The 25064-nt window shown below is 50.7% G+C and overlaps 1 protein-coding gene across 3 annotated transcripts in view; it reads left to right on the plus strand.

Moving 5' to 3' along the window:
* CRTC3 (CREB regulated transcription coactivator 3) overlaps nt 1-25064 on the plus strand; it is a 100869-nt gene that overhangs the window by 47535 nt on the left and 28270 nt on the right. For all 3 annotated transcript variants that reach the window (XR_003969292.1, XM_030317326.1, XM_030317325.1), the window contains exons 3-6: nt 10547-10666; nt 18332-18393; nt 20265-20327; nt 22402-22502. Coding sequence is in view for 2 of the 3 variants with exons in the window: in XM_030317326.1 (XP_030173186.1) it covers nt 10547-10666; nt 18332-18393; nt 20265-20327; nt 22402-22502 (346 nt within the window). In the remaining variant the exon portion in view is untranslated. The remainder of the gene's footprint in view (nt 1-10546; nt 10667-18331; nt 18394-20264; nt 20328-22401; nt 22503-25064) is intronic.

Consider the following 25064-nt stretch of genomic DNA (forward strand, 5'->3'; position numbering starts at 1 on the left):
GTTACCACGGTAAGTTTAGTAAACATCCATCAGTTCACAGTTACATTGTTTTTTCTAGTGAAGACACCTTTAGAGATCTCTCTCAGCAACTTTCAGATGTGCAACATTTCCCTGGCCTACTTATCCTAAAACTGGAAGTCTGTACCTTGTGACCACCTTTACCCATTTCCCCCAAGTCCCATCCTCTAATAATTTCCAACATTTTGTCAACTTTGTTTTATTTATACCCCCCCCACACACACACTTTTTTTTTTTTTTTCATTCCAAATAACAGATTTCTTCTAGGCTCAGGGATGTGTCTCACCAGGTTCAGTCACAGTGGGGTGTGTGGTGTGGCTCAGGGCGCAGCTGACTGAAGGGGGAGGGGAGGGGGGTGGTGGGTAGGGGCAGGTAACGGTCTACTTGTCACCTCCCTTCCCTGAGGCAGAAAGAGGCCCCTGATGGGCTGCAGCTAGGCTCAGGCACCTTGACCCCTTTCCTGCTTGATCTGAAGCACCCACCTGACCAGTCTGGCTGCCGAGGACCCCTGTGGCCTCCCTCTGCTGGCCAGCTGCTCTGTCTCCCGTGTAACCTGCCTCTAGGCCGGCCTCCTTTGCCCCGTCCCTGCTCACGTCTTAGCTCGCAGAAATAATTCTTCGTATCGTTGTTGTCCTCAGAAGAGGCAAACCCGCTTTTTCTGGAGGAAATAAATGGGCAGACCCAGTTTACCCAGAACTTCCCTCTTGGGTCGTGATCACATCAGCGGCCGAGTTCAAGGTCAGACTGCACTCAACAGAAGCCCTCCCCCCACCCCCATCTCCACCAAACACACCACACCAGGCAGGAGGGTGGGGTGGGAACGGGCAGTGTAAGACCTCTCCCTTTGTGGGGGCTGGTGGGGCATTTCCTGGAGAGATAGGAAGGTGCCTTTAGAGGCTTGGCATCTGGTTAGCCCTTGCCATGCCCGTGCTCATCCCTGAGGGTCTGAGGGGGGGCGGGGGGATGCTTCACCCTATTCCGGAAGATTGTAGCCATCCACAAAAGCAGAAAGGACAGAATAACAGGCTCCCGTACAGCTGTCACCAGTTTCAGTAACTTTCAACATTGTGTCACTAAAACTTTCTGATCATGCACCCTAGCAGTAAGAGTGTTGTAGCCCCAGTCTGGGTGTCTTTGTTTGTTTGTGAGTTACATACACATACACACGTTCGCAGAAAGCAGAGTGGAAACAGCTTCCAGTGTCTTCTCTCTCCCCTGTGCACATCCTCTATACCCCACCCCCACCCCCCACCGAGAGGCACACACTCTGGTCTGGAGCCCAGTTATTTGGAAACATAATGACAAACAGAGCAGACATGTATTGGACCCCACTGTCACGGACACTGGGAACTGAGAGGGAAGACGCTGGGGCGGGGGGGGGGGGGACGGCAGGATGACGGGGCTCAGTGCATCTGTGGGACGTCATTCCCCCCTCTCCAGATGAGGCGCGTGCGCAGCCGGGCCAGGACCCTGACCCATCTGTCCCTTCCTGAGCAGGAGCCCCCAGCGCGAGCCCTGGGCTCCACACTCTGGGTGTGTTCTAGGCTTTGCTGTTTCGACAGATTATTTTGCCTGAGGTCACTTTGGTTGGTTTCCTTTTCTGTGTGTGTTTGGACCTTTGCCACCTTAAAAAAAGGTTTTGTCTCTGTCGTTTTTTTTAGAGTAATCCTTTAGCTTAGTTTATCTTAATAATTTCACTCCCCTTTTACCTTTCACTTCACAATAAGGACGAGGAAGGGGCCACACGAGGGCCTCGGGTACAGCGGCAGGTCAGGCGTCCAGCTCTGCCCCTTCGTAGCTTCCTTTCCCCTGCGCCGCGGGGTTCACTTCTTCCTTTGGAGATTGGATCCCAAATTTGTGTGGTCAAAAAAGGCACAGTCTCCGTGTTACAAAACAAACACACACCCAAAAAACCCCAACAGTGATTCAGGGGCTCTGAGGGTCAAATGACCCTTCCAGACTGGATAAGACCAGCCCGAAGACGGTGCAGAGCTGGCCGACTGCTGAAGTGACCGTGTTCCCAGAAGCTAGGACCTTCACAGCTTGGTGGACTCGGGACCTCGGCCTCTGACACGTTTCTAAGCGTCAGCTCCTGCCCGTCACCACGGAGGGCGAAGGAAGGGGGTGGGGGCTGCTGCGAGGCAGGGCGAGTGCAGGTCTGACCCTGCAGATTTGTAAACCATTTTGATTTGCTCTTTAAGGAGTGTGGGGTTTTTTGTGTTTTTGTGTTGTTTTGGGGGTTTTTTTGTTTGTTTTTTGGGTTTGTTTGTTTGGTTGGTTGGTTTTTTGATGGTGATATAATAGAGTCTCTAATCCAGCTATGAAATCCTTTTTATTCTCTTCAGTTTATAAGGTAGAATGAAAACGGTCCATTTAACCCCAAGGCAGTGAATTCATAGCCTCTTCTGTGTTGTGGGCAGGCCTTCAGGGCTCCCTCTCCTCCTCATGAGAACCAAGGGGGATGCGGGCTCCAATTGTCCCCAGCTGGGTTCCCAGGAGAGGCACGGTTGTCCTTTTGAAAAGAAGAGGCCGGGGGCGCCTGGGTGGCGCAGTCGGTTAAGCGTCCGACTTCAGCCAGGTCACGATCTCGCAGTCCGTGAGTTCGAGCCCCGCGTCGGGCTCTGGGCTGATGGCTCAGAGCCTGGAGCCTGTTTCCGATTCTGTGTCTCCCTCTCTCTCTGCCCCTCCCCCGTTCATGCTCTGTCTCTCTCTGTCCCAAAAATAAATAAACGTTGAAAAAAAAAAAATTAAAAAAAAAAAAAAAAGAAAAGAAAAGAAGAGGCCGGTCACGTCTTCCATTAACGGCATCGAAAAGCCCCGCCAGCCCAAGGAACCTGCCTCACCCCCACACTCCCTAAGTCTCCACTCTTCCCAGGGCAGCAGCCTGTTCAGGCCCAGGGGCCAGTCTTACGTGCGTTTACCACGAAGCGATGTGAACTCACAGACGGAGCAATTTAGAAGGACTAAGGAAGCATTTCATCCTATCGGAGGAAGCTGTGGGATGGTCGGTAGAGAGCCTTGGGGCTTTCAGCTAACCTCTTAGCCCACGGGAAGTTAGACACCTACCCCAAACACCTGCCCCACACGTGCTGGTCCCATGAGCCAGGTGTGTGTGTTCTTTATGCTGCAAGACGGTCAGATATCTTAGCAGTGTTGTCATTCTTAGCTCTTCAGTAGATTTACAAGAACATAATTTTGTCTGGAAAATCTCTCAACAAAATCTTTTTTACTTTTGGGGCACCGGGGTGGCAGTCGGTTAAGCGTCTGACTCTTGATTTCGGCTCAAGTCATGATCTCGTGGTTCGTGGGGTCGAGCCCCACATCAGGCTCACTGTTGTCAGCACGGAGCCTGCTTGGGATTCTTTCTCTCTCCCTCTCTCTGCCCCTCCCCTGTTTCTCTCTCTCTCGCTCTCTCTCAAAATAAACATTTGAAGAAAAACCTTTAACTTCTTTTCTGCAGTATGCCACACTCGCAAACCTGATTTCACGTAGGCTACTTAGCAGAGGAGGCAAAATGGCGAGGTGAGGATCAGGGTCCTGAGTTCAGGCTCCCAGCTGGTTTGTCACTAGCTGCATCACCTTGAGAAAAATCACTCCTCCTTCTGGATGCTGGTGTCTCCCGTGGAGAAGGAACGTGTGGAGTTGGGGTGCGCTGTGGCCAGCACCCCTTGGTTCTTACCTGTGAAGCTCACCCTAATGAGCTGTCAGCCATACACCCCCACCTCCCCTCCTTGGGCTCCTCCCACCCTGTTCCCGAGAGCGGGTGGCCCCACGTATCAGGCTCAGGTGTGATGCAAGACCTGAGGGGCCCCCTCGGGCTGCTCCCCTCGAGGGTTCCTGTTTCTGCCACTGAGATGGGTGAGGTTGCCACCGAGTAACCCCTGGTTTAGGCAAGCGGACTGGCCTCGTCCTCGTCCGTGTCCGTGTCATCGGAGCTGCCGGCCCGGACGTGTTTCTAGTGTTGACAGTGGTGTTCTAGAAAAATCCATGCTGCTCTTGTGGGAGTTTTACCTTTTTTCCCTTCGAGCTGTCGAACCGAAAGCTGTCTTACGTAGCCTTGTTTGTGTGTGAGTACCGATGGTGCAGCCCTTTGTAACGATGCTGAGTTACAGGATCCCGGATCAGGCTTGTCGAAGGAACCACGTACGCTTCATCCTGGGACTCTGCATGTTTTAAATACATTTTTTTAAAACGTTTATTTCAGAGAGAGAGACAGAGTGTGAGCAGGGGAGGGTCAGAGAGAGAGGGAGACCCAGAATCCGAAGCAGGCTCCAGGCTCCGAGCTGTCAGCACAGAGCCCGACACGGGGCTCGAACTCACAGACCGTGAGATCTTGACCTGAGCCGAAGCCACCCAGGTGCCCCTTCAATACATTTTTTTTTAATGTATTAAAACTTCTGATGCAAGAGCATACAAGAACATACTTGCATTTAGAGTCATCCAGCATTTAGAAATTCCTGTTTCACTAGAGAAAATTGGCAAATTCCAATTCTCCTGCTTTTAATAACATTGTGTAGAAATACAGCCGTAAGCTAGGATTGATCTTTGTTGCAAGAAAAAAAGAAAAAAAAGCATGGCTTGGTCTTTCACACATAAAGAATATACTGTAACATATATAGAACGTGTGTGTATATAGAATATAACGTAGGATACTTTTAATAATGATCATCCCCTTGAGGGGACAGTGAACAGCTCTCCAGCTCTCAGACTTGAGCTCAGGTCACGACGAAACAAGGGCTTAGTAGGAATCTGCTTGTGGTTTATTAGTCACGTGGAAAGATCTGGGATTTGTGATTAACCACAAGCTCCACGCTATGCCAGCAATACGGTACATCTGCTAAAAGAGTTAATGCAAATAGAGGTCACGCTGATAGGTCAATGGTGCCTACTGACAGGAAGTACTTTTCCTCCTAGGAAAGGTAAGGAAATTCACCTGCAACTGCTCAGCCAGTCATCTCTGGCTGCAGCTTTCAGAGGCGATGTGGGCAGCAGGTGGGCGCCCACACCCACGAAAAGACACCTAAATGAGCTCTTGGTCCCGGGGGGGGGGGGTGCACTGAGCCCGCCGTACTCTCTGCCGTTGGCCCTGGATTTCTGCCCAGAAACGCGCAACTCTGCTTCCTCTGGAAGAGTCACACGTTCTGTTTCATCTCAGCCAGCCTCGACCCCCCCAGCAGCCATCCTAATACCTGCATCCCTGATCTAATTTGCCATCCACAAAGAGATACTTTCACAACAATCGGGGAGCCTGCAGTCCTGCAAAGGGAGGAGGCCTGAGGGCGAGACTCTCTGTAAGTGGACGTCCCGTTCTCAGCAGCACCTCGAACTGCGTGGGGTCTGCCTCCTTCCCCGCACCCCCCCACAAAAGGCCCAACGACAGAAAGTAGGCAAGAGTCGACTGTAGCTGGTCTCCTTGCCGACTCAGGAGTCACCTTTACCCCCGACCCCCAACGCAAACCCACCTCGTTGCCCTTCACTGTCGAGGTCCTTGGAACCTTGGTGCTTGGGCTGTGCTCCACCCTCAGTCTGCCTTCTGTCAAATTTGGCGACTTAAGCCCAGAATCCACCTTTCCCCTGCCTTGTGTTACCGCTCGGTCCTTTCCTCTCACACTCAGCCTCTGCCAGTTAGGTCCCAACGTGGAATGGAATTTGATAGCTGGCCCCTTCGCTGCTAAGGTTCCCGTGTGACCCTCCCGGTGCTGAACCTCATCGTCGGTCCATTGACACTGGCCCCACTGCATTGTCTCAGGCTGCCACCAAGAACGTCGCCACCCACAGTGTGCCCTTTCCACCTGCTTCCTAGTGCCTAGAAAGGGGTGGGGGGGAGCATGGTAAGGCGTGTGCTGGTGCAGGCCCTGGAAAGGTGACCGGACCCCCCTTCCTGTGTGTGTGTGTTCCTGAATAAAAACCACCAAGCTGTCCCCAAACAAACAAAAAGGCAAGGAAGCCCAGCTAAATTTTGAATTTTCCCACCACGAATACTTGAAACGTTATTGGACATCGGCTCAACACCCTCTTGGGTGTTGCCCTGGCCTTGCTGGGGCCCTCAGCACGCACTCGGTCTGCCTGCGGGTAGTGTGGCCCTGGGGCCCCCGCGGCAGGGGGAGGGGTGGTTGAATGCGGAGGCACAGAAGCCTTCTCTTCTTCGTTTAGTGTCTGGGTCCCGTGTCCTGAAACAGGATGGTGTTTATCAGAGCCCAAACCCGGGTCCATCCTCAAAACAGGTGCCAATTTCCCAGGTTCTTCTGACTTGAAGGAAAATCGGACTCTGCACATCACTGTAGCCTCTCTCTGCTGTCACTGTCATGTTAGCTTTGTTGTGCTAACAACCACTCCCAAAACTCTGGGATTGGGGCAAGCTTTTTTTTTTTTTTTTTTTTTTTTTAACTCCTCTTTGTTGCTGGGGGCTCTCCTGGATAAGTGAGGCTGAGGGAGCATCCCTGTTTGGGTCATGGAATTCTCAGGGCAGAAGGAAGAGAGTAGGAGAGTTTCTATTTGGACAAACGTATATCATGTCTGCTCCCGAACCGTGGGCCAGAGCCAGTCACACAGAGCCCTGCCAGCATTCTGTCTGTCCAGCCATACATCCCAGGCTGTAGCTTTTAGAGGTGACCCGGCATGGGCAGCAGATGGGTGCCTAACAAAGATCTAGGTCCTTTAGGGATACTTTGGGAGGCTCAGAGTAGCGGGAAAGCCCCTACCAATGGTGTTGCCCGTGCTGTCCATAAAAGGACTCTGTGGGGTGGCCTCACCTTTAACAAGATGCTTCCCGACACCCAACCACCTAGACATCCATCCTCCTTCTAATGCCCAGTGTTCTTAGTCTGCTCGGGCTGCCCTAACAGGACACCACAGACTTGGGGGGTGGGGGGGGAGGGCCACTGACACAGCAGAAATCTCGTGTCCCACAGTTCTGGAGGCTGGACGTCCAAGATCGAGATGTGGGCAGGGCGGGTTTCTGGTCAGGCCTCTCTTCCTGCCCTCACACGGCCTTTCCTCTGTGTGTGTGTGTTCCTGTGGTCTCTTCCTCTTAACAGGACACCAGTGCTATTAGATGAGAGCCCACCTGTAGGACCTCACTTAACCTGCATTTCCTTCTGGGGCCACATACAGTCCCTCTGGGGGTTAGGGCTTCAACCTGTGCACTGAAGCAGGTGGGGGAGCAGTTCGGCCGGTAAGCCCCAGTGCCCCTGGGATAAGGCAGCTTTCACGTGCATCATCTAATTTCGTTTTTTCAGCAAGCCTGTGAGGAAGTTATCAGCAGCATCACGTCCACTTTACAGATAAGAGAGAGGGGATGACTGGCTGTTAAGTAAACGATTCTGGACTGGAACTGTTTCTTTGACTCCAAAGCACATGTTCTTGAATTGCAGCATGGGGTGTGGGCCTCCTCAACATTGGAAGTGAAATACTGTGCACCTGCTGAATTAATAGCTATAAGGGTTACATACACAGAAAATAGGTACAGGAAATAGACCACAAGAATGTATGTGCTGTGTGGGTACAACCCACGTCAAAAAAACTATGGATAAAACTTGAAAAGGAACTGAAAGCACGAAGCCCTTGGCCTTCAGGTTCTTTTTTGTGTTAGAGTCGACCTAAGAGATACATTGTTAAATAACAGACTCTTAGCTCTCAGCAGGCACAAGGCCATAGTGTTTCACAGGCTTCCTCTTCTTTTTTTTTTTTTTTAATTTTTTTTCAACGTTTTTTATTTATTTTTGGGACAGAGAGAGACAGAGCATGAACGGGGGAGGGGCAGAGAGAGAGGGAGACACAGAATCGGAAACAGGCTCCAGGCTCCGAGCCATCAGCCCAGAGCCCGACGCGGGGCTCGAACTCACGGACCGCGAGATCGTGACCTGGCTGAAGTCGGACGCTTAACCGACTGCGCCACCCAGGCGCCCCCACAGGCTTCCTCTTCTTGAGTCTGCTCAGCGCCCCCCCCCCCCACTTCCCACACAGAACACCTGCTGAGCTCATGTCATGAGCAAGGCTGGTGCCTGTGAGTCCAGAAGACTGAAAAGCTCAGTGTAGTTTGGAAGAAGACCAGCTGCTAGAGGGGCAGGGGGCTTCAGTAGTGTCACGCTGAGCACGAGAAGAAAATATCCAATGTTGGCAGAAACCATCCCCCGCCCCCAAGCTGAGTCCAGGTAGCAATACAGGACTTGGGCCCATGCATTTGGTGACTGCAAAAGAGGCGAGTATGAACAGCAAGTATGTGTGTAAGGAAGTCTGCCAGACGTTCCAAGAACTCTCTGCTTTTTTGGAACCCCTTCTAGAGGCCCTCAGCCCCACCTCTGTAGGCTGGTCTCCGTACTCCGAGACTCCTAGATGAAAGTGTGTTTCCAAGGACATGTAACACCAGTCAGGTGAATATTGGTCCTATTACCAGAGAATCCTCCCTTTTACCCTGGAACAAAGTCATCTGTCCCTCGTGTTCCTGTGTAAACAGGTTTTGAAAACCGTGTGATGTGGGTGTGCATCCTCTTGATTAACAAGGTATTTCAATTTGTCACTCCCTGGAAGATTATGCTGTGTTGTCTGAGATCAGCACCCAGCTTACCCATCACAATGGCTGTTTTTCATGCCCTCAGAAGTTGTTCCTCACGAAGATCTCTTTGTTTTAGGAGATGACAGATTTGGGTTGAAAAAGAGATTAGACGGGACACCTGGGTGGCTCAGTCGGTTGAACGGCTGACTTCGGCTCAGGTCATGATCTCGCGGTTTGTGGGTTCGAGCCCCACGTTGGGCTCTGTGCTGACAGCTCAGAGCCTGGAGCCTGCTTCGGATTCTGTGTCTCCCTCTCTCTCTCTGCACCTCGTGCTCTCTCTCTCTCAAAAATAAACAGAGAGAGAGATTAGAACTCTTAGACTCAATTAATTTAGACATTGTATCAGCCTGCTCTGGAGAAATAAGAGGCTTTCCCAAGTCCAGTGTGAGAAAATCCATGTTTAGCAAAGAAAAAGTAACCACCAATTCTTAGCTAAAAGAAATAGCTCCCCTATAAAAACATCCTCTGTTATAGGATTCCTTTCAGAGCAAGCTGTTTATACATGATTCAGTTTAGATAAAAGAAAATCTGCTTTCGTATATTTCACAAACACATCCATCCCTTGTGTAACGTTATATATACACTACGCGCACATCATATATGTGATACAGTGGTCCAGCCTAGCGTTTGGTCTTTGACAACCAAAAAGATTGCCTTTTATGATGCCAGTCTCAAAAATGTTAATAATGTACCCCCACGGCACCTGGGTGGTTCACTTGGTTAAGTGTCCGACTCTTGATTTCAGCTCAGGTCATGATCTCTCATGGTTCATGAGTTTGAGCCCTGCGTCGAGCTCTGTGCTAACAGTGTGGAGCTTGCTTGGTATTCTCTCTCTCTCTCTCTCTCTGTACCTCTCCTGCTTGTCTGTCTCTCTCAAAATAAATAAACTTAAGAAGAATGTACCCAAGCCTCCCTTAAGAAAGGATTTCGGATTTATTGACCACGGGTTTATCTTGAATCTGTTTATGTTTTCATTTGTGCCATTTTGGGGAATAATGAGTTGCGCATTTTCAACTTGTGTTGAGGTAGCATTCTTTTCTCTTTCCTTAACTGAGGGGTTACAGACTCAAATGTCTAACGTAGTAAGTCAGTCGGTGGTCTGGTGTAAGCATTAAAAGCACGAGAACGGGTGTCCCGCCTACAGAGAGAAGCCACTCTCGATTTCAGTCCATTCTGCCACATGGGAACGTGGGACTGGCGTGGCCTGGGTGTTCAGATTTTTCCCTAGAAGCCTCAGACCTGAATTTTTAAACATTGTCAATTCAATTGGAAATTTAAAGACCCTGTGCAAAACAAATAACCCACAGTCTGTAGGTATTCCGGTTTATTTCTGGATACTGTGTATCTGTATTTTGGATACTATGTATATATATTTCTGGATGCTGTATTTGTATTTCTGGATACTCTGTGTGTGTGTGTGTGTGTATACACATTTCTGGATACTGTATCTGTATTTCTGGATACTGTGTTTGTGTGTGTGTGTGTGTGTGTGTGTGTGTGTGTGTGTGTGTGTATACACATTTCTGGATACTGTATCTGTATTTCTGGATACTGTGTTGTGTGTGTGTGTGTGTGTGTGTGTGTGTATACACACATTTCTGGATACTGTATCTGTATTTCTAGATACTATAGGTATCCAGCTTACCTCTGTCTGAAATAGACCTCTTGCGTTTCAAGCATACTTCTGAGTGTCTGGGGTGTGATGTATGAACCTGTGGTCCTGCCTCGTAACTGTGACAGCTTTTAATATATCATCGATTTGGCCTTTATCTTAACACACTAAAGACCGTTTTCAGTTATTCTGCACTCCTACAGAAACAGCCCCACGTGCTCCGTGACTGTGTTTACCTTGACTCGAGGCACAGTCATAAACACTCGTAAAAATCCGAATCTGCATTTCATCTGCTACCGCTGCTGAGGGTGAGTGTGGTGATTTCATGGTCACAGGCCGACTCCTCTCCCTTCTTTCCGCAGCCGTCCCTGCACCAGGCTGATAGCGCACGGGGGACCCGCCACCATGGGCTGGTGGAGAGGCCGGCCAGGACCCGCTTCCACGCGCTCCACCGACGGTCTGGGGACAAGCCGGGACGACAAATATCCTTTCTCGTTGTCTGAGGGCAGTATGACTTCTGAAATGTTTGAAAGGTTTTCAAGGTTTTTCTTCCCTACAGTTCCCCTTTGGCCTCCAAGCCTTCGTTTTATCTGATGAAGGGAGGCAATAAAAACGAACGAGTTGGAAACTAGAAACATCTCTGCAGCTGAAAATTGGAAAGATCATCGCGGGTGTTTACTTGATGAAAATGGTGATAAAGCGGAGTCGGGTGACGTAACTGGACATAAGCAGAACCTGTAACCCGGCCCTGTTGCAAGGCCGCCTCAGGATTTTCTTCCGAGGTCAGCCAAGGCACAGTTAAACCTGACTTTGAACCAGGTTAGAGAGACCTGGTCTATCTAGCTAAAACAGACGTGTGGGAATCTGGCTGATTTTTATTTCTGCTGACCCGGGGACCCTGCTGTGAGAACTTACAGAAGAAAGTTCATACGATCTCCTATTTATGCAGTTCCAAGCTCAGTAAATGACGCCTTACGGTATAAAGTTAGGAAAATTCTTATGCAGCACTTACGCCAAGACCTATGCTGTTAAGTAGGAATGAAGAAGAGGAGATTTCAAAGTCCCCTGATAGTTTTGTTTTTCAGGGGCCGGGGCTTAGGCAGTGGGCGGGGTGGTCACCGCCGGGCCACCGGCGTTGTGCTCAGGGCTTCGAGGACACAGTTTTGTGGGAGAGGACATGGAAGCAGCGTGCCGGGAGGCCCTGTGCCCTCCCTACGCTCCCCCCTCTGGGGTGGAGGAGGGCACAGGAAGGCGGGGTGCGTGTCACTGCACAGCTGGTTCCTGGCAGTGATGGTAGAGCTGGCTTCTCGAGAAACCAGGAAGTGGGGGGAGGGCACGCGTGTTTGCTGAGCACCTACCCATGCCAGGCACTGCGCCGGGCCATTTCTGTGTCATTCCGTCCTCAAAACTCACTGAGTAGTTCATGCGTTTTAACCCGCATTTTCCAAGGAGGAAGCTGAGCGTCGAAGTCACTTGTCCCAGATTCCCGCTGTGGAGGTTGGATTCAGCCCGGGTCAAGCGGACTCCGGGCCTGGGCCTCTCCCCTGCCTCCAGCACTCGGTGGCTCGGTCCCCGGACCCCCTCCTGCCGTCAAGAGAGGCCCTGTAGGGGGGGTTGTAGGACACACACAGGGGACACGCTTCTCCTGCCCCCGGGTTTCCTCCAGCTTCCTATTTGGAGGCAGGGATAGCGGCCCCAGGGAACGTTCCCGTCTCCCCTCTCTTCCGCCCCCAAGGGACACACCGCGGACACAGGGTCCACGACAGACCCTGACTTCTAGTTTTATGTATTATGTGACTGCTGTCGGGGAGGGTGACGGTGACAGCTGATTCTGCGGGTTCCCTTCTGGAACACGTAATAACCCTTGCGCGGAACGCAAAAGGGAGAGGAGAATCCAGACGAGTCTTCGGCTCATGTGCTCACGTGTGGGAGGAGCATGTACACCAAACCCTCATCGAGACTGCTGAGAATTTTCAAGCAAAAACCTTCCGAGTGTTTCTTTGCCTGATTTAACAGTATGTCTTTTTCCAAAGTCTTGATTCTCTTTTTCTCCTGTAGGTGTTCTCTGTAAATAGTATAATACATACGTGACATGTTCATAGCCGTATATATAAATACCTGTATAATTGCAACTATCTCAGAGCCTTTTTACAGCAAGTATGGTCTAAGTATACACACATGCTCACAGCTCTTTTAACCAAGGGAATAACTTAGAAGAGGAGGGGATTGAAGGAAAGTGACAGAGGACAATGTTCATTCAGTTAAAAACAATGAGGGGCTCCTGGGTGGCTCAGTCAGTTAAGCGTCCGACTTCGGCTCAGGTCATGATCTCACAGTTCGTGAGTTTGAGCCCCGTGTCGGGCTCTGTGCTGACAGCTCAGAGCCTGGAGCCTGCTTTGGTTTCTGTATCTCCGTCTCTCTCTGCCCCTCCCCTTCTCTCTCTCTCTCTCTCTCTCTCTCTCTCTCTCAAAAAAGTAATAAACATTAAAAAAAAATTATTTACTAGTGTCAGGCCCCGCTGAGACACTGCAGGCATAATGGCGAACATAATTTGGTCCCTGTCCTCATGTTGCTTAAAGCGGTCACAGTGCAGTGTGGTGAGCTATCGTCGAGGCAGCTCATAGGAGGGGCGGCCGGGACCAGTGATGGGAGGCTGGAAAAGGCATCCTTGCGGTACGTCTGAGGCTTGCAGGATGACCCACCAGTAAGGGGATGATGTATTTGTGTACTCAGCAGAGATCTGCAGAGTCCCTTTTCTGTACAAGTACTGTCCACGCGCAGGGGACTGGGTGGTGGAACAAGACGTGTCCCCGCGTTGGTGAGGTTTTGGTCTGGGGGAGGTGGTGGACAGCAAACAGGTAAAGAAATGATTAAGGAAGATGATGGCAGAAGGTGGTAGGTGATGCAGAAAGAGGGAGGCAGCTGGAGAGGGAATGTTCCAGGAAGACGGTGTATCTTGTGCAGAGTCACAGAAGGGGAGACCACACCATGTGCTCAGGGGACTCGGTCTCCTCCCAGGTGATTTACCATGGGGTGTCACTTGACCCCATCTATGGGTCCCCTTGTGAAAACAGCAGCAAATACAGGTCACCTTCAGAGGGGAAGGGAAGCAAAAACTAAATTAATGCACAGATAGATTAAAGTTCATCACACAGTACATGTCTGATCCACAGGTCGTGAGACCCCTCTCTCTGTTCTCTTCTTAAGCACAACCTAACTGGGGTCTGGGGACTGGGCATCTGCTGATACAAAAAATTTTTTGAGCTCAGGCCGGTCCGTTAATGGACAGCGTGTCTCTTCTGCGGAACCAAGGGGCCGTGAGCTCCTAGTGAAATATAAGAGAGGGATAATTATAAGTCGAAGGTACTGACATAAATCAGAAGAACTTGGGAGAAAGATTTTATCTTTCCTTTCGTGGCCACATTCAGTTGATTTTGAAATAATTTGCTTAAAACAGTGGCCTTTCACACAAGGTCTTCTGTTACCTCCTTAATGTCTATCTCCCACTTCTGTCATTTGAAAGTGTTCACACCAGTTTGAACCTTTGTTAGGACAAAAAGAAAAGGAAAAAAACGTATCCAGAATTCTCTTCCTGCAGCTGTTTATTGGCTTGGAAGTTACTTCAGCGTGGCAGACTGGCCTAGACAGGGGTTCAGTCCTGTGATACAGTGATCTCACATGAAACGGACATTGTTTAACGAATACTCTGGCTTCCTCCCCGAGTGGGTAGCAAGCAGGGCACTGGCCTGGGGACATTCCTCGTGCAGTGGGCAGCTGTGGCCTCAGAGAGGGCTAGTGCCCTGGGCTTTGCTGCTGCCACAGGCAGCCACCACAAGCAAAGACCAGGGCGCTGTCCAGCTGGGCTCCGGCCTGGGGCCACACTCAGAAGGCGGGGGTGGGGGGGTCACCGCCTGGTCCCTGGCTGGGGCCTGGGCTTGCGAACTCAGCTTAGGGGCTCTTCTACATGTCCGCGGCCGCTGGTTTCTGCAGCAGCCCTCTTCCCTCCTCAAGGGCAGCGGACATGGGTCCCACTCGCCGTCTGGTCACGTTTCTGAACAATTAACGTGAATTTGCAGCACATATGATAGTATCTTAGACCTGTGGGTAACACATCGAGAACGCAGGGGACACGCTGGAGAATCATGGTAAACGCCTTCCTCTAAAGGTGCTTTTAGAAAGAGAGAAAAATAAGCGTGTGGAAAATGTCTGATTTATGTTCCCAGCAAGGCGCAGGAGTGCATCGCATCTGGGAAAGCAGCGTGAGTGGTCACGAAGGGATGCCTTAAGACCTGCCAGAGTCAGGAATGGCTTTCCTCTTTGGAACAGGCCTTGCTTCGAGTCTGTTCGCACAACGAGATGAAGGTTTTAGGACATTGGTGTATAGAACACGGTTTCTTTGACGTACTCGGCCTGTTACATTTGAGGAAACGCTACTCCGCTCCCCCCCCCCCCCCCCCCCCCCCGCCGGCCCCCAGGGCTCTAAGAAGGCTTGCAGCTAAAAAACTTTTTCTCTTCACCCGGGACTAACAAAATGCATCTGATCTGATCACAAAACCCAACTTTTACCTAATACCCACTAGCGATTTCCATCTTAAAGGACAAGGAACGGGCTGATGTTTAGAGCTTCTCAGGAGAAAATGTTCAGACTTCAAAATTCCACATGCGACCTGTCTGTCGCTCGCGTGCCAAGGAGAGCAGAAAGATGTTCCCACGCACGCAAGGACTCAGAAAGATCCCACTCAGATTCTCTCCGTGACGTTGGACTCCAAGATGTTTTCTAGCAGGACGTAGTTGGAGGCAAAACAGGACAAGAGGAAGTAACATGATGGCGAAGACGTGGTTGAGAAATTAGGAAGGAACCAGACTGGGACCAGCTCTGTGTGTTCAGTCTGACCCTGGGAGTCGTCTTGCGGGCGGGTTCCAGGAAAGCAGACTCAGAGTCCACTTGCCCGGCCGGCTGCATGGGAGGTCCTGGGCCTGCCCCACAAACCGCCCCCTGGTAGAACCCTGAGCTCCAGAGGCTCGGAGACAAGACGGCCAGCCTCCAGGCTGCCTCTAGAAGGCTCTTCCTGAGCCCTGCCCCAGGTGCGCTTACCACATGGGAACAGGAAGCCGAAAGGAGAAGCCGGGCTGTGCTCTCCAGCCACGAGGCCAGCAGCACAGCAGAGACAGGGTGGATGCGTCTGGAGCTTCTGTGGCTCAGTGACCCCACCCATGGGTAGATGGGCCACCAGATGTCCTGTCTTATCAGCAGAAGAGCTACTCCCCTTCCTTTGGGGAAGAGTGAGTAAGAAGCTTCCCTGTGACACTGCCCACGTGGAGGAGGAGGAGGGGAGGCCTTTGGTCAGCGGACTGAGGCAGGGACACAAGGAGCTTCCTCTCCAGATCCAAAGGCATGTGGGGAGCACGTCAGTGGGTTAAACACGGTGGATGGGCGAGAAAAGGAGCAGACGCGAGGGAGGAGCGGGAGTTACTACTGTCCACGTGGAGTTTGAACGTACTTTTGGTGGCAAAGCCGAGCAGGCGGTGGGAAACTGGGGCTTGGCACGAACTGTCGGCGGCGGGTTTGGGGGTCCCTGGACTACAGGTGCCCAATGCCGGTTGGAGCCAGAGGCCGGGGCAGGACTGACCCCCCCCCCCCGCCCCCGGTGAGCTTGGGTGGGCCCGGCTCTGTGTCCTCGGGCACTCCTCCCCGAGTGTCTCCAGCCTCCCACGCTGCCCCCACGGCGTGATGCCCAGCAATTCCGAGGCCCTTGTCCCCGTCGTGTGCCTTTGTGAGCAACATGGGCTGAGAGGCTGTGAGGCCATGGGGCTCAGGGAGCATCAGGATTGGAGGAGGAGGAGGAGGAGGAGGAGGAGGAGGAGGAGGAGGAGGGAGCAAAGGACCTGAAAAGGAGTGCGTGGGGCGGGTGTGCCAATAAAAAGGTGCACACTAATGTGGGGACCTTTTAACCTAGGCTAACCGGGGGTGATGGCCGAGGAGCTGGTCTGGCTCGTTAAAAACCCTGCTGCCGGCTGCTTCTCCGTTGGCAGCCGGTAGGCGCCGCGGTCGTTTGTTGAATTAACGGTAAATTCAAGTTGACGAATAAGGGTATTTCCCCATCTTTAGGTTGTCCTGTAGGACGTGTCGGTGTTGTGGACTAGTCAAAGCCACCTGAACGAAAGCTCCTGAAATCTTAAGAAGACTTTTCTGGGCTTGCCTTCGGTTGACTGCAGCTTCGTGAGCCAGTGGCGTTAGCGTTTCTCCTGATGCCCAGCAGCTCTTGCGTTTTTAAACGGCCAATAAATGACATGTGCCAGGGAGAATTAAGAATGCTCAGCGGTCACATCGTTCGAGTTTTGCTGTCCCGGCCTCATCGCATCAAGAACCCCAGCCGGGCCCGGTGGTGGTGTGCCTGGGCCCCGGCCCCTTGGGAGGCCGAGGAGGGCACGGCCGGAGCCCAGGGCGGCCGACCGGTGGGGCGTCCACGCGGACTTCCGCATCAGGGCGGCGTGGAGCTGGTGGGTGGGGGGATCTCACCTGTCAGCAGCCGCCGCACCCCGGCCTGGGCGATGCAGTGGGAGCTCCTGAAAGTTAATTTCAGGAAACCACTACACGTCCATGCTGTTAACATGCATCAGAAAGGTTAACGTGCTGCCTCGAACCTCACCATTGAGGTAATGGGCGCTTGGTCATTCTGTTACTCTTAAGGCTCCACGTGCTAAGTTGTGTTAGCCGCACTGCCTCGGGGACTTAGGGCGGCAGGGTACTGAGAGAAACGGGAACCTTCTGCTTCCTGACGTTCCGCTACTCCCCACGGAGATCCATTGAACTCTGCAGGAAGCGGAAAGACAGATGCCCGCAGGTGGGGAGACTCGGTGCCTCCTGGCCGATGGCTCGGTCCACCAAGGCTCTGGTGGTTTTCATCGGTCAGGGGGCCTGCCTCCTTCGTGCTCGCCTCCTGTGGCGTATTCTAGCCTGCACTTCACATGCACGAAGCCCCATCGTTGAGGAAGTGTCTCCCTTTTGAAAATCATCTCTTACCGTGTGGACTTAGGTTCAGATTAAGAAATAAGCTAGCTGCAGATGACAAAACAAATACAGAGAGTGGACCTCGTGATCATAACGCCCCTCCCGGCCACAGGGGCCTTTCACACCCAGTCGTTCATCGGGGACGCCCAGGCCAGGCCTGCGTGACGGGGGCCCCCTCCCCTTCCTCCTGAGCCCACGCACGTGGTGGCTGCTGTATAGAATCGTTACAGTTTGTAGCAGGAGGTTATTATGATTAAAGATGTTTTGAAGAGACTGTTCTATGGGTGTAAATGAACTAAATTAACTAAACGCCTCTACTGCCCTCGGCGTGGATATTGTCGCATCACATCCGTTTCCCTCTGCGTCTGGAATATGTCCCAGGGCAACATCCCTGGAAGAGTACAGAATTTAGAAAATGGAGCCCCCAACAGCCCAAGGAACTTACCATTTCTCCACAAATCTAGTGCAGCTCTCTTCTGGTTGTAAGTAACAGGAACCCTCAGCTTGAAAAAAGGAAACTTACTGACTTATGTCCCTGGAAACCCGAGGGCATTATCCAGGGGTTTGCACAACAGCCCTGAGACTGTATCCGCTACGTGTCCCCTGGTGGGTAGGGGGATCACACCTGTCAGTCTGTGTTGACTTCCTGGGTGGATGGGCTTTGCCTCCTTGCAGACTGACGCGGCTCTTGGGCTCATCACCCCAACTGAGGGCACCCTTTTTTTCTCCTCCGAGGCACTCTCTGGCTTTGTTTATGTCAGGAGCCCATCCCTGACCAATCACTGTGGCCGGGGGTATAAGGTACCTTGACTGGAAATACTGAGCCTTGGGACAGAGGGGCTTCCAAAGAATGGCGGCCTTACCAGGTTTGGGGTGAAGGGTGGAGGCAGTTCTTGAAAACAAAAGACGCTATGCCGGCCAAAAAAAAAAAAAAAAAAGACAGACCCCACACATGAATCATACAGAGACAGCACTTTCCAGAGGCAGTTGTGGAGGGAAGGCCTGGAGGAAGAGCGATCGGTGTAGAGAAACAGATAAGAACCAGAAACCCTGTTGTCTGACTCTCCATGATTCTGGCGTCTTCGTTCTGCTTCAACTTTCCATTAATTTTATTTTCCTTTATTAAAAATTCCACTTTGATGGTAGTACTTTCGGAGCCAGTTACTCCTCACAGCCTCTGGATGAGAGTTGGCCAAGGTAAGCAAGCCGTATTTAAAAAATGTCTTTACTGTTTATTTATTTTTGAGAGAGAGAGACAGAGAGCAAGCCGGGGAGGGGCAGAGAGAGAGGGAGACACAGAATCCGAACCAGGCTCCAGGCTCTGAGCCGTCAGCACGGAGCCAGACACGGGGCTCGAACCCACGAACCGTGAGATCATGACCTGAGCCGAAGTTGGACGCTTAACTTACTGAGCCACCGAGATGCCCCAGCAAGCCGTATTTTAAAAAGATATGATGGGCACGTGTTTGTCGATGGCTCCACTTAATTTTATCCACCTTGAATGTTGTTGTAGAGATTTCTAGTATGAATCATGGAATTTTGTTTTCTCTTACAAAACTTAGGTCCTCCATGAACAATCATAGGCTTATATGGAAGTCTAAGATGAAAAGTAATTTAAAATAAACCTAGATCTTCATATTTAAAATCAAACAAACGCATTTGGAACACATCTACCAATGGAATGCTCTGATTTGGTATTCCTCTATTGAAGACACGGAAAAATAGGAAAAATAAACACCTTTGCTTGGGGTGTCCTCGTAAGCCATTGGAAGGAAAGAAAGATTTAAGAAGCTTCTAAAACTGTAATTTACACAGTGGATTTGATTTAGACTCTCTGAGTATTTTCTTTTTTTTTTTTTAATTTTTTTTTTTCAACGTTTATTTATTTTTGGGACAGAGAGAGACAGAGCATGAACGGGGGAGGGGCAGAGAGAGAGGGAGACACAGAATCGGAAACAGGCTCCAGGCTCTGAGCCATCAGCCCAGAGCCTGACGCGGGGCTCGAACTCACGGACCGCGAGATCGTGACCTGGCTGAAGTCGGACGCTTAACCGACTGCGCCACCCAGGCGCCCCTCTCTGAGTATTTTCATATACAAAGGGCATATACAAAACAAAATTGAGTATTTTCGAGTATAGCAGGCGACAGAATATAAAACCAACTGAAAAGATTGGTGTATCCACTGTGTATGCGATATCATTTTCAGGTCACCGGGTCAGATTTAGGAGACACTTGAAGTGCACATATAAAAAAAAAAAAAAAAAATCAGCTCTCTGTGTTGAGGTCGACTCTCTATCCGCTCTCTGGGCAAATCCCGACTGAGCACTTCACCGTGAATAACATAGTCAGGACCTGGGAAGTCCGCTAAAGATGAGTGATGGCGGGCCCCTGCCTCCTTGGGTTGTCACCTGCCCTCAAGAATTCTGGGATGCAAGTCGTGGGATAAATACAATACTGCGTTTTAAATCATAAAAAGGCATCTCTAAACTGATTATTTTATTTTGCAAACTTGGATCCAAGAAAAAATGTCTTCAGCTTCCCAGAGCCCTGGGATTAGTTGGATTGACATTTTCATAAACTGGGCAATTACAACAGTTAACGTGTTCCTCCTCGTGGCCGTCTACACGGGAATAGCATTTTTGCATCCAGGACGGCCAGGGCGCCCCCTCTGCAGACACGCGGGATGTGTGCTGGGCAAGACCTCATTTCCCCCAGAGAGGAGTCGGCGATAGAATCTAGAATCGAACTATTTCAAAGGTGCTTATAAATCCCCTTTTTAAAACAAAACCAAACCTCCTTATGTGCCCAGCCAGCTAACCCTGTTCTCGTGGATTTGTGGTAGTTTTTATCATGGAGATCAGGAATCCTAGGAGGTGGAGAGATCACTCAGTCTGACCTCATTTTAACACCGTTGAGCAAAATGACCAAGTCATGGAGCATTTGAAGTGACTTTCCCTCAGGTTGTGCGGCCAGGTGAGAAGAGCCAGTTCTCAAACTCAGGCCCCAGGCTCCCCTTTGCTCCTGTGGATTGAACATCTTTTCTTTTTCTGTCACTCTGGTTTTTACAGGCAGCAGCATCCTTGGAAAGAAGAAAAGCACCCTGGGTTCAGGCTGACATCTGCACTTAACAGGTACCTGGGTTCACTGCTAGTGGAAATAAATTTCCGAGACCAATCGATTCGATTGTCCTGCGGCCCTTGATATATTATCCGGTGGCCAGAGGATATTCATATCAGATGTGTTTATATGAAGTATTAAAAAAAATGTCAAAGGCCTGAATCTCCCACCATTTATCGAATGTCTGCACAGACAGCACAGGATACATAGACAGTATGAGAGCCCGAGGTCCAAGGCGGGGCCGCAAGATTGGCTCTTACTGTGCGACCTTGAATAAGTTATTTAACTTCTCTGTGCCTCAGCTTACTCACCTGGAAAAGGGAGATAATAATACCTGTATCAAGGGATGGTTGTGGGGATTAAATAAGGTACAAGAAACACGGGGGACATTAGCATTCAGCCAGAGTTGGCTTGGCATCGCGATCGCTTTGGGCTGGACTCCAGCGGTAAGTGCTCTCCGGGGGTCATTTTTTTTTTTTCAATCCTGACAGCATCCTTCAAGAATGAATATTATTTTCTGTTTTAAGAGATTAAGTGACTTGTCCAAGGCAGTTTAGCTAATGTGCGGTGGTACTGGGATTTAAAAAAAAAAAAAAGTTTCCTGTGCAAAATACAAAACATACACCAAAGAGAAAAGAGTGATGGGAAGTCCCTGTGCCCACCCTTCAGCTTCGGCCCTCATCGGCCCGGCTCCTTTCTTCGGAACCCCCTCCTCTCACCCCCGTCCTGCCACCCACTAGACAGAGTATCACACAGGTAAATATCTCTGAGAGGAAAGGTTGGTAAGAACCTCTTTTAAAGAAAACACAACCACGATGTCATTGACAAAATTAACCGTGATTGTAATACCCAGGCTACCTTCACTTTTGCCCAGTTGTCTCTCTGCGTTTGACTGATGTTCTCTTGAGCCTCTTTGACTCTGTAAAGGAGCCAGAATCCAAACCGAGGGGTCTCTGACCCCGGGGGGCACGCTCTTCCTGATGCATCGTGCAGCCTCCGAATCTCCTGTACCCCCGTCTGAGCACAGCACCGCCACGGTGCCCAGTCGGGCCACGCGGCTTTACTGGCCATGTGAGGCTCTCACCTGGAACAGACCACAAGGAAACATTTTAGGCTAATTGGAGGTCTCTCACAAAAGGCAGGTAGTTTGACGGTTGGATAAGTAAATAATTGTCTCTTAAGAGTTAAGCTTATGCAGCCCCTGGAACCGTCTGGGAGCATTTCAGAAATTCACTCCAGATCGGTGGTTCCCAAACTTTCTGCCTTAGGACTCCTTTACAGTCTCCAAGACGTTAAGGCCCTCAAAGAGTGTTTGCACAAGTGGCTGTGTCTGTTGACATCAGCCTATCGCTACTAGACGTTAAATTGGGAGATTTGTAAAAGATACTTGTGCACTTAAAAATAACAAAGTAGCAATCACAAACTCATCACGTGTCTATGTAAAAAGATGCCTTCTTCTAGGAAGCACAGTTACATTTTCTAAACCACAGAAGAGTCCGCTGAGAAGAGTGGCAGTGCTGTGCCTTTTACAAACCTCCCCGAAGATAGAGATAGCGGGTCCTCGGCCTGACCCCACAGCTGCCATGTTCCTGACGAGAGCAAGGGCAGAAGGGCAAAGAACATGTAGTATTATTTTCAAAGTCGTCTTGGCCTTGCATTCTCCCTGGAAGGGCCGGAGGAGCCCTGTGGTAGGTGGCCCTTCACACAGGAGTTATTCTCAGAGGGGGAGACTCTGGTGCAGAGAATGCACGGGTCCCAGCGGTCTTCTGAGTTGCAAGGGGGAACAGGAAGCCCCTTAGGAGAGGCGGTGAGTCCAAGGTCTGCGTTGTCGGAGTAGACGATTACGCCATTAGCCTCCAAGCGCAAGACTGTGCAGGCACAGACTGCCATCTTTTTGGGCGTGGGAGATCCTCAGAGGCTGTGGTTTGATGTAAGGGACTTCAGGTAGGTTCCAACTCCTCATCTTAACAGATGATTGTAAATTCCTCATTCCTGCCTTCTCTCCTGTGGGTAATTTTCAGCAAAGAATATTGCCTTCTTACTAAAGACAAATGGATTTTCAGCCAGACTCTCTCCTCCTCCCCTTAGGACCAATTCTGATTCCGCCCTTCACACGAGTGCCCTGAGCGCCAAGCCCCAGGACCCCTATGGAGGAGGGGGCCAGTCGGCCTGGCCTGCCCCATACATGGGTAAGACACAAAGGCCCCTGCTAACAGCCTCTGTGCTTTCTCACTGTTTGGAGTGACACGAGCTCCGGGATTTGGCCTTCATTCACCTTCCTCCACCACTTGAACCACTCTGATGTGTCTTCCTGTTCCCGTCTCTTCCTCTCTCACCTACCCTGGCCTACCTGGACCAACACCCTTGGCTCTGTCGCCATTTCGGTGGAGCCGTCCTTGATCTTCCTCCCTCCGCCGGCCCACAGCTGCCCATGTCCTCCCACCCCAAGTTCCTCCCTGCACATGCCTGTCTTGGCACCTGTCACCTGACTGTCTTTCTCATGGGTGTGCCTCTCCCCCTCTGCTCAGTGTGGATTTCCTGAAGTCGGCATTTTAATGGTCTTACCTCCAGCAGGGTGCCCAGCACACGGGAGCCCTCGGTGTTGGAGAACTGTGGCGAAGTTACACAGTGGCTCGTGTGCATGGAGCACTGGGCTAGAACGGACTCTAGGTGCTGACATCCAACCTGCGGGGTTCACTAAGACACTTTCCAAGCCTGCCTTTCCCTCTGCAGTTGATAATCTAGTAGGAAAAATGGTGTTGAATTACCTGTTCCCTGTGCAGATTGGCTCTTGTCCACAAACGGTTAGGGCCTCGTGTTTGGTCTTAAAACAGGAGCATAAGTAAATCTTGGTCAAGATAATAGCAGCTTTTCTGGTTTTCTTTATTTTTGAGGCCATTTAAGCCCTAGATAGTCTGTGTTCCTTCCAAGGAGAATGTCCAAGGTCTTACTTCCTTGCACACGGTAGGGATGGGATTAAGTTAGTAATAATTGTTGCCGTATTTGCTCCCTTGGTGCAGTTCAGAGATGGCTGCATTTGCCCAAACGTTCATTTACGTTTCAAGTGTCAGGTGGTTGAGAGGTGGTCTGGGCCACGAGGCTGTGTCTCCACCTATGGGAGTGTGAGCGTCAGGCTGGCGGTATCGTGGGAACTGGACGGGAGTCCGGTGCTCACTGCCGAGGGAAGTGGGGTGCACGGGAGATGCGGTAGTTTGGCCTCAGGAGAGGCATTGATGGGAGCAAAGAGAGGAACCCCAGAAAGGCAGAGGCTGTGATCAGTGGAGGTGCCAGGAAGTACAGCAGGATCCTGGTCTCCCTGAACCGAGAGGGAACCAGATTGATGGATTTTCGCCCTGGAACCGTGAATAACGAGCTGCATCTCTGCCCCTGCCGTTCCTTCATTTGTGTTGTCGTCCTCTCTGCAAAGTTTATGCTTCCGCAGAAAGGGCCAGAATCCTCGAGACAAGAAGGAAATCGTGGGTAATTTTAAGGAAGGAGCCTTTCAGGCCTGTGTGCAGAGAGGAAAGAAAGTAAGTGAAGGAGGCCATTAACTGAGTGAGGTAGCCTGGGGGGGGGGGGGGGAGAAATTGTCCAGGTCGGTCGGAGGGCAGAAAGGCAACAGAATGGAAACATTGATCGTGGTAGACAGACCAAGAAAGAGCAGACTTTCTGGGTTGACCTGAGAATCAAGGTGGTCACTCGTTTGCAAATCAGCAGGTAGAGATTGTTGGGCCCTCATGGCTGACAGCCGGGGAAGGTGGGCTGACCTCCCAGCTCGAACCTCCGAGCTGTGTGCCTGCTTCTCTGCAGCAGCCTTGCAAGAATAGCATAGCTCAGAAACACATCCAAATAAGGATGTGTTTACATGGGAAAGCCAGCATGTTTAAAGTATTCTTCAAGTCTCCAAGGATGGGGCTTATTTCTGGAGAATTCTGTTTGTTGGTGGGAGCTATTTTAAATAGTTTCGTGTATTTTCCCCCTGTAATTCATTAAAGTTTTTTTCATTCTCTTTTCCTTTTGGATTTTAAAAATATCAATTAGCTTTGCAAAAGGTATTTCTTATTATAGGACCAACCAAATAAAGTAAAGGTTTAAAAAGTGATGGGAAACTATAATTGAAGCCCAGGATTTAGGCTCTGCAGCAGACACAGTAATAAGTGCTTTTTCCCTGGGAATCTTCCCCGAGCATAATGATGTAGCCTCAGTCCATGTTTTTCTTTGTTGGTTTGCTTTGCAAGCTGATAAGGGAGCATCTGCTCTTACGTAACTACATGAGCAATAAACTGTGATCCATCCACGAGCGGGAGTCTGTGTCCTCAGAGGAAGAAGCCATTAGTCTGATACGTGGCTTCGCAATTTTCATAATGGTTATTGAGTTGCGTGACAATTAGGCGTCAACAGTAAGTGGTTGATGTGAATGACAGAAATAAACTTACACAACCAGACAAGGTTCTTACAGTTTCTCTCTTCTTACTTAATTATCCAGAACCTACGAAGAGAAGTGCTGACCATTTCCCTGGCAGCAGGTGCACTTGGCCATTTCACACGCACACAGCCCGGCAAGCAGAAGGGCTCCGTGTGAGCCTGGCTCGGTCTCCTAGCCTAGGACTGTCCCCTAACTGCCCTCCGCTCCCTCGCTCCCACGTTGCCGTGGAGGAGGGGGCTGGAGCGGTCCCTGTCCTTTCCGGGACCCAAGAGTGTGTGGGAATCATCTTCCGTGCACCCACAGCTATAGATAGATGCTGAGTTGT

The sequence above is a fragment of the Lynx canadensis genome, chromosome B3 (assembly GCF_007474595.2).
Source record: "Lynx canadensis isolate LIC74 chromosome B3, mLynCan4.pri.v2, whole genome shotgun sequence".
Classification (NCBI taxonomy): Eukaryota; Metazoa; Chordata; class Mammalia; order Carnivora; family Felidae; genus Lynx; species Lynx canadensis.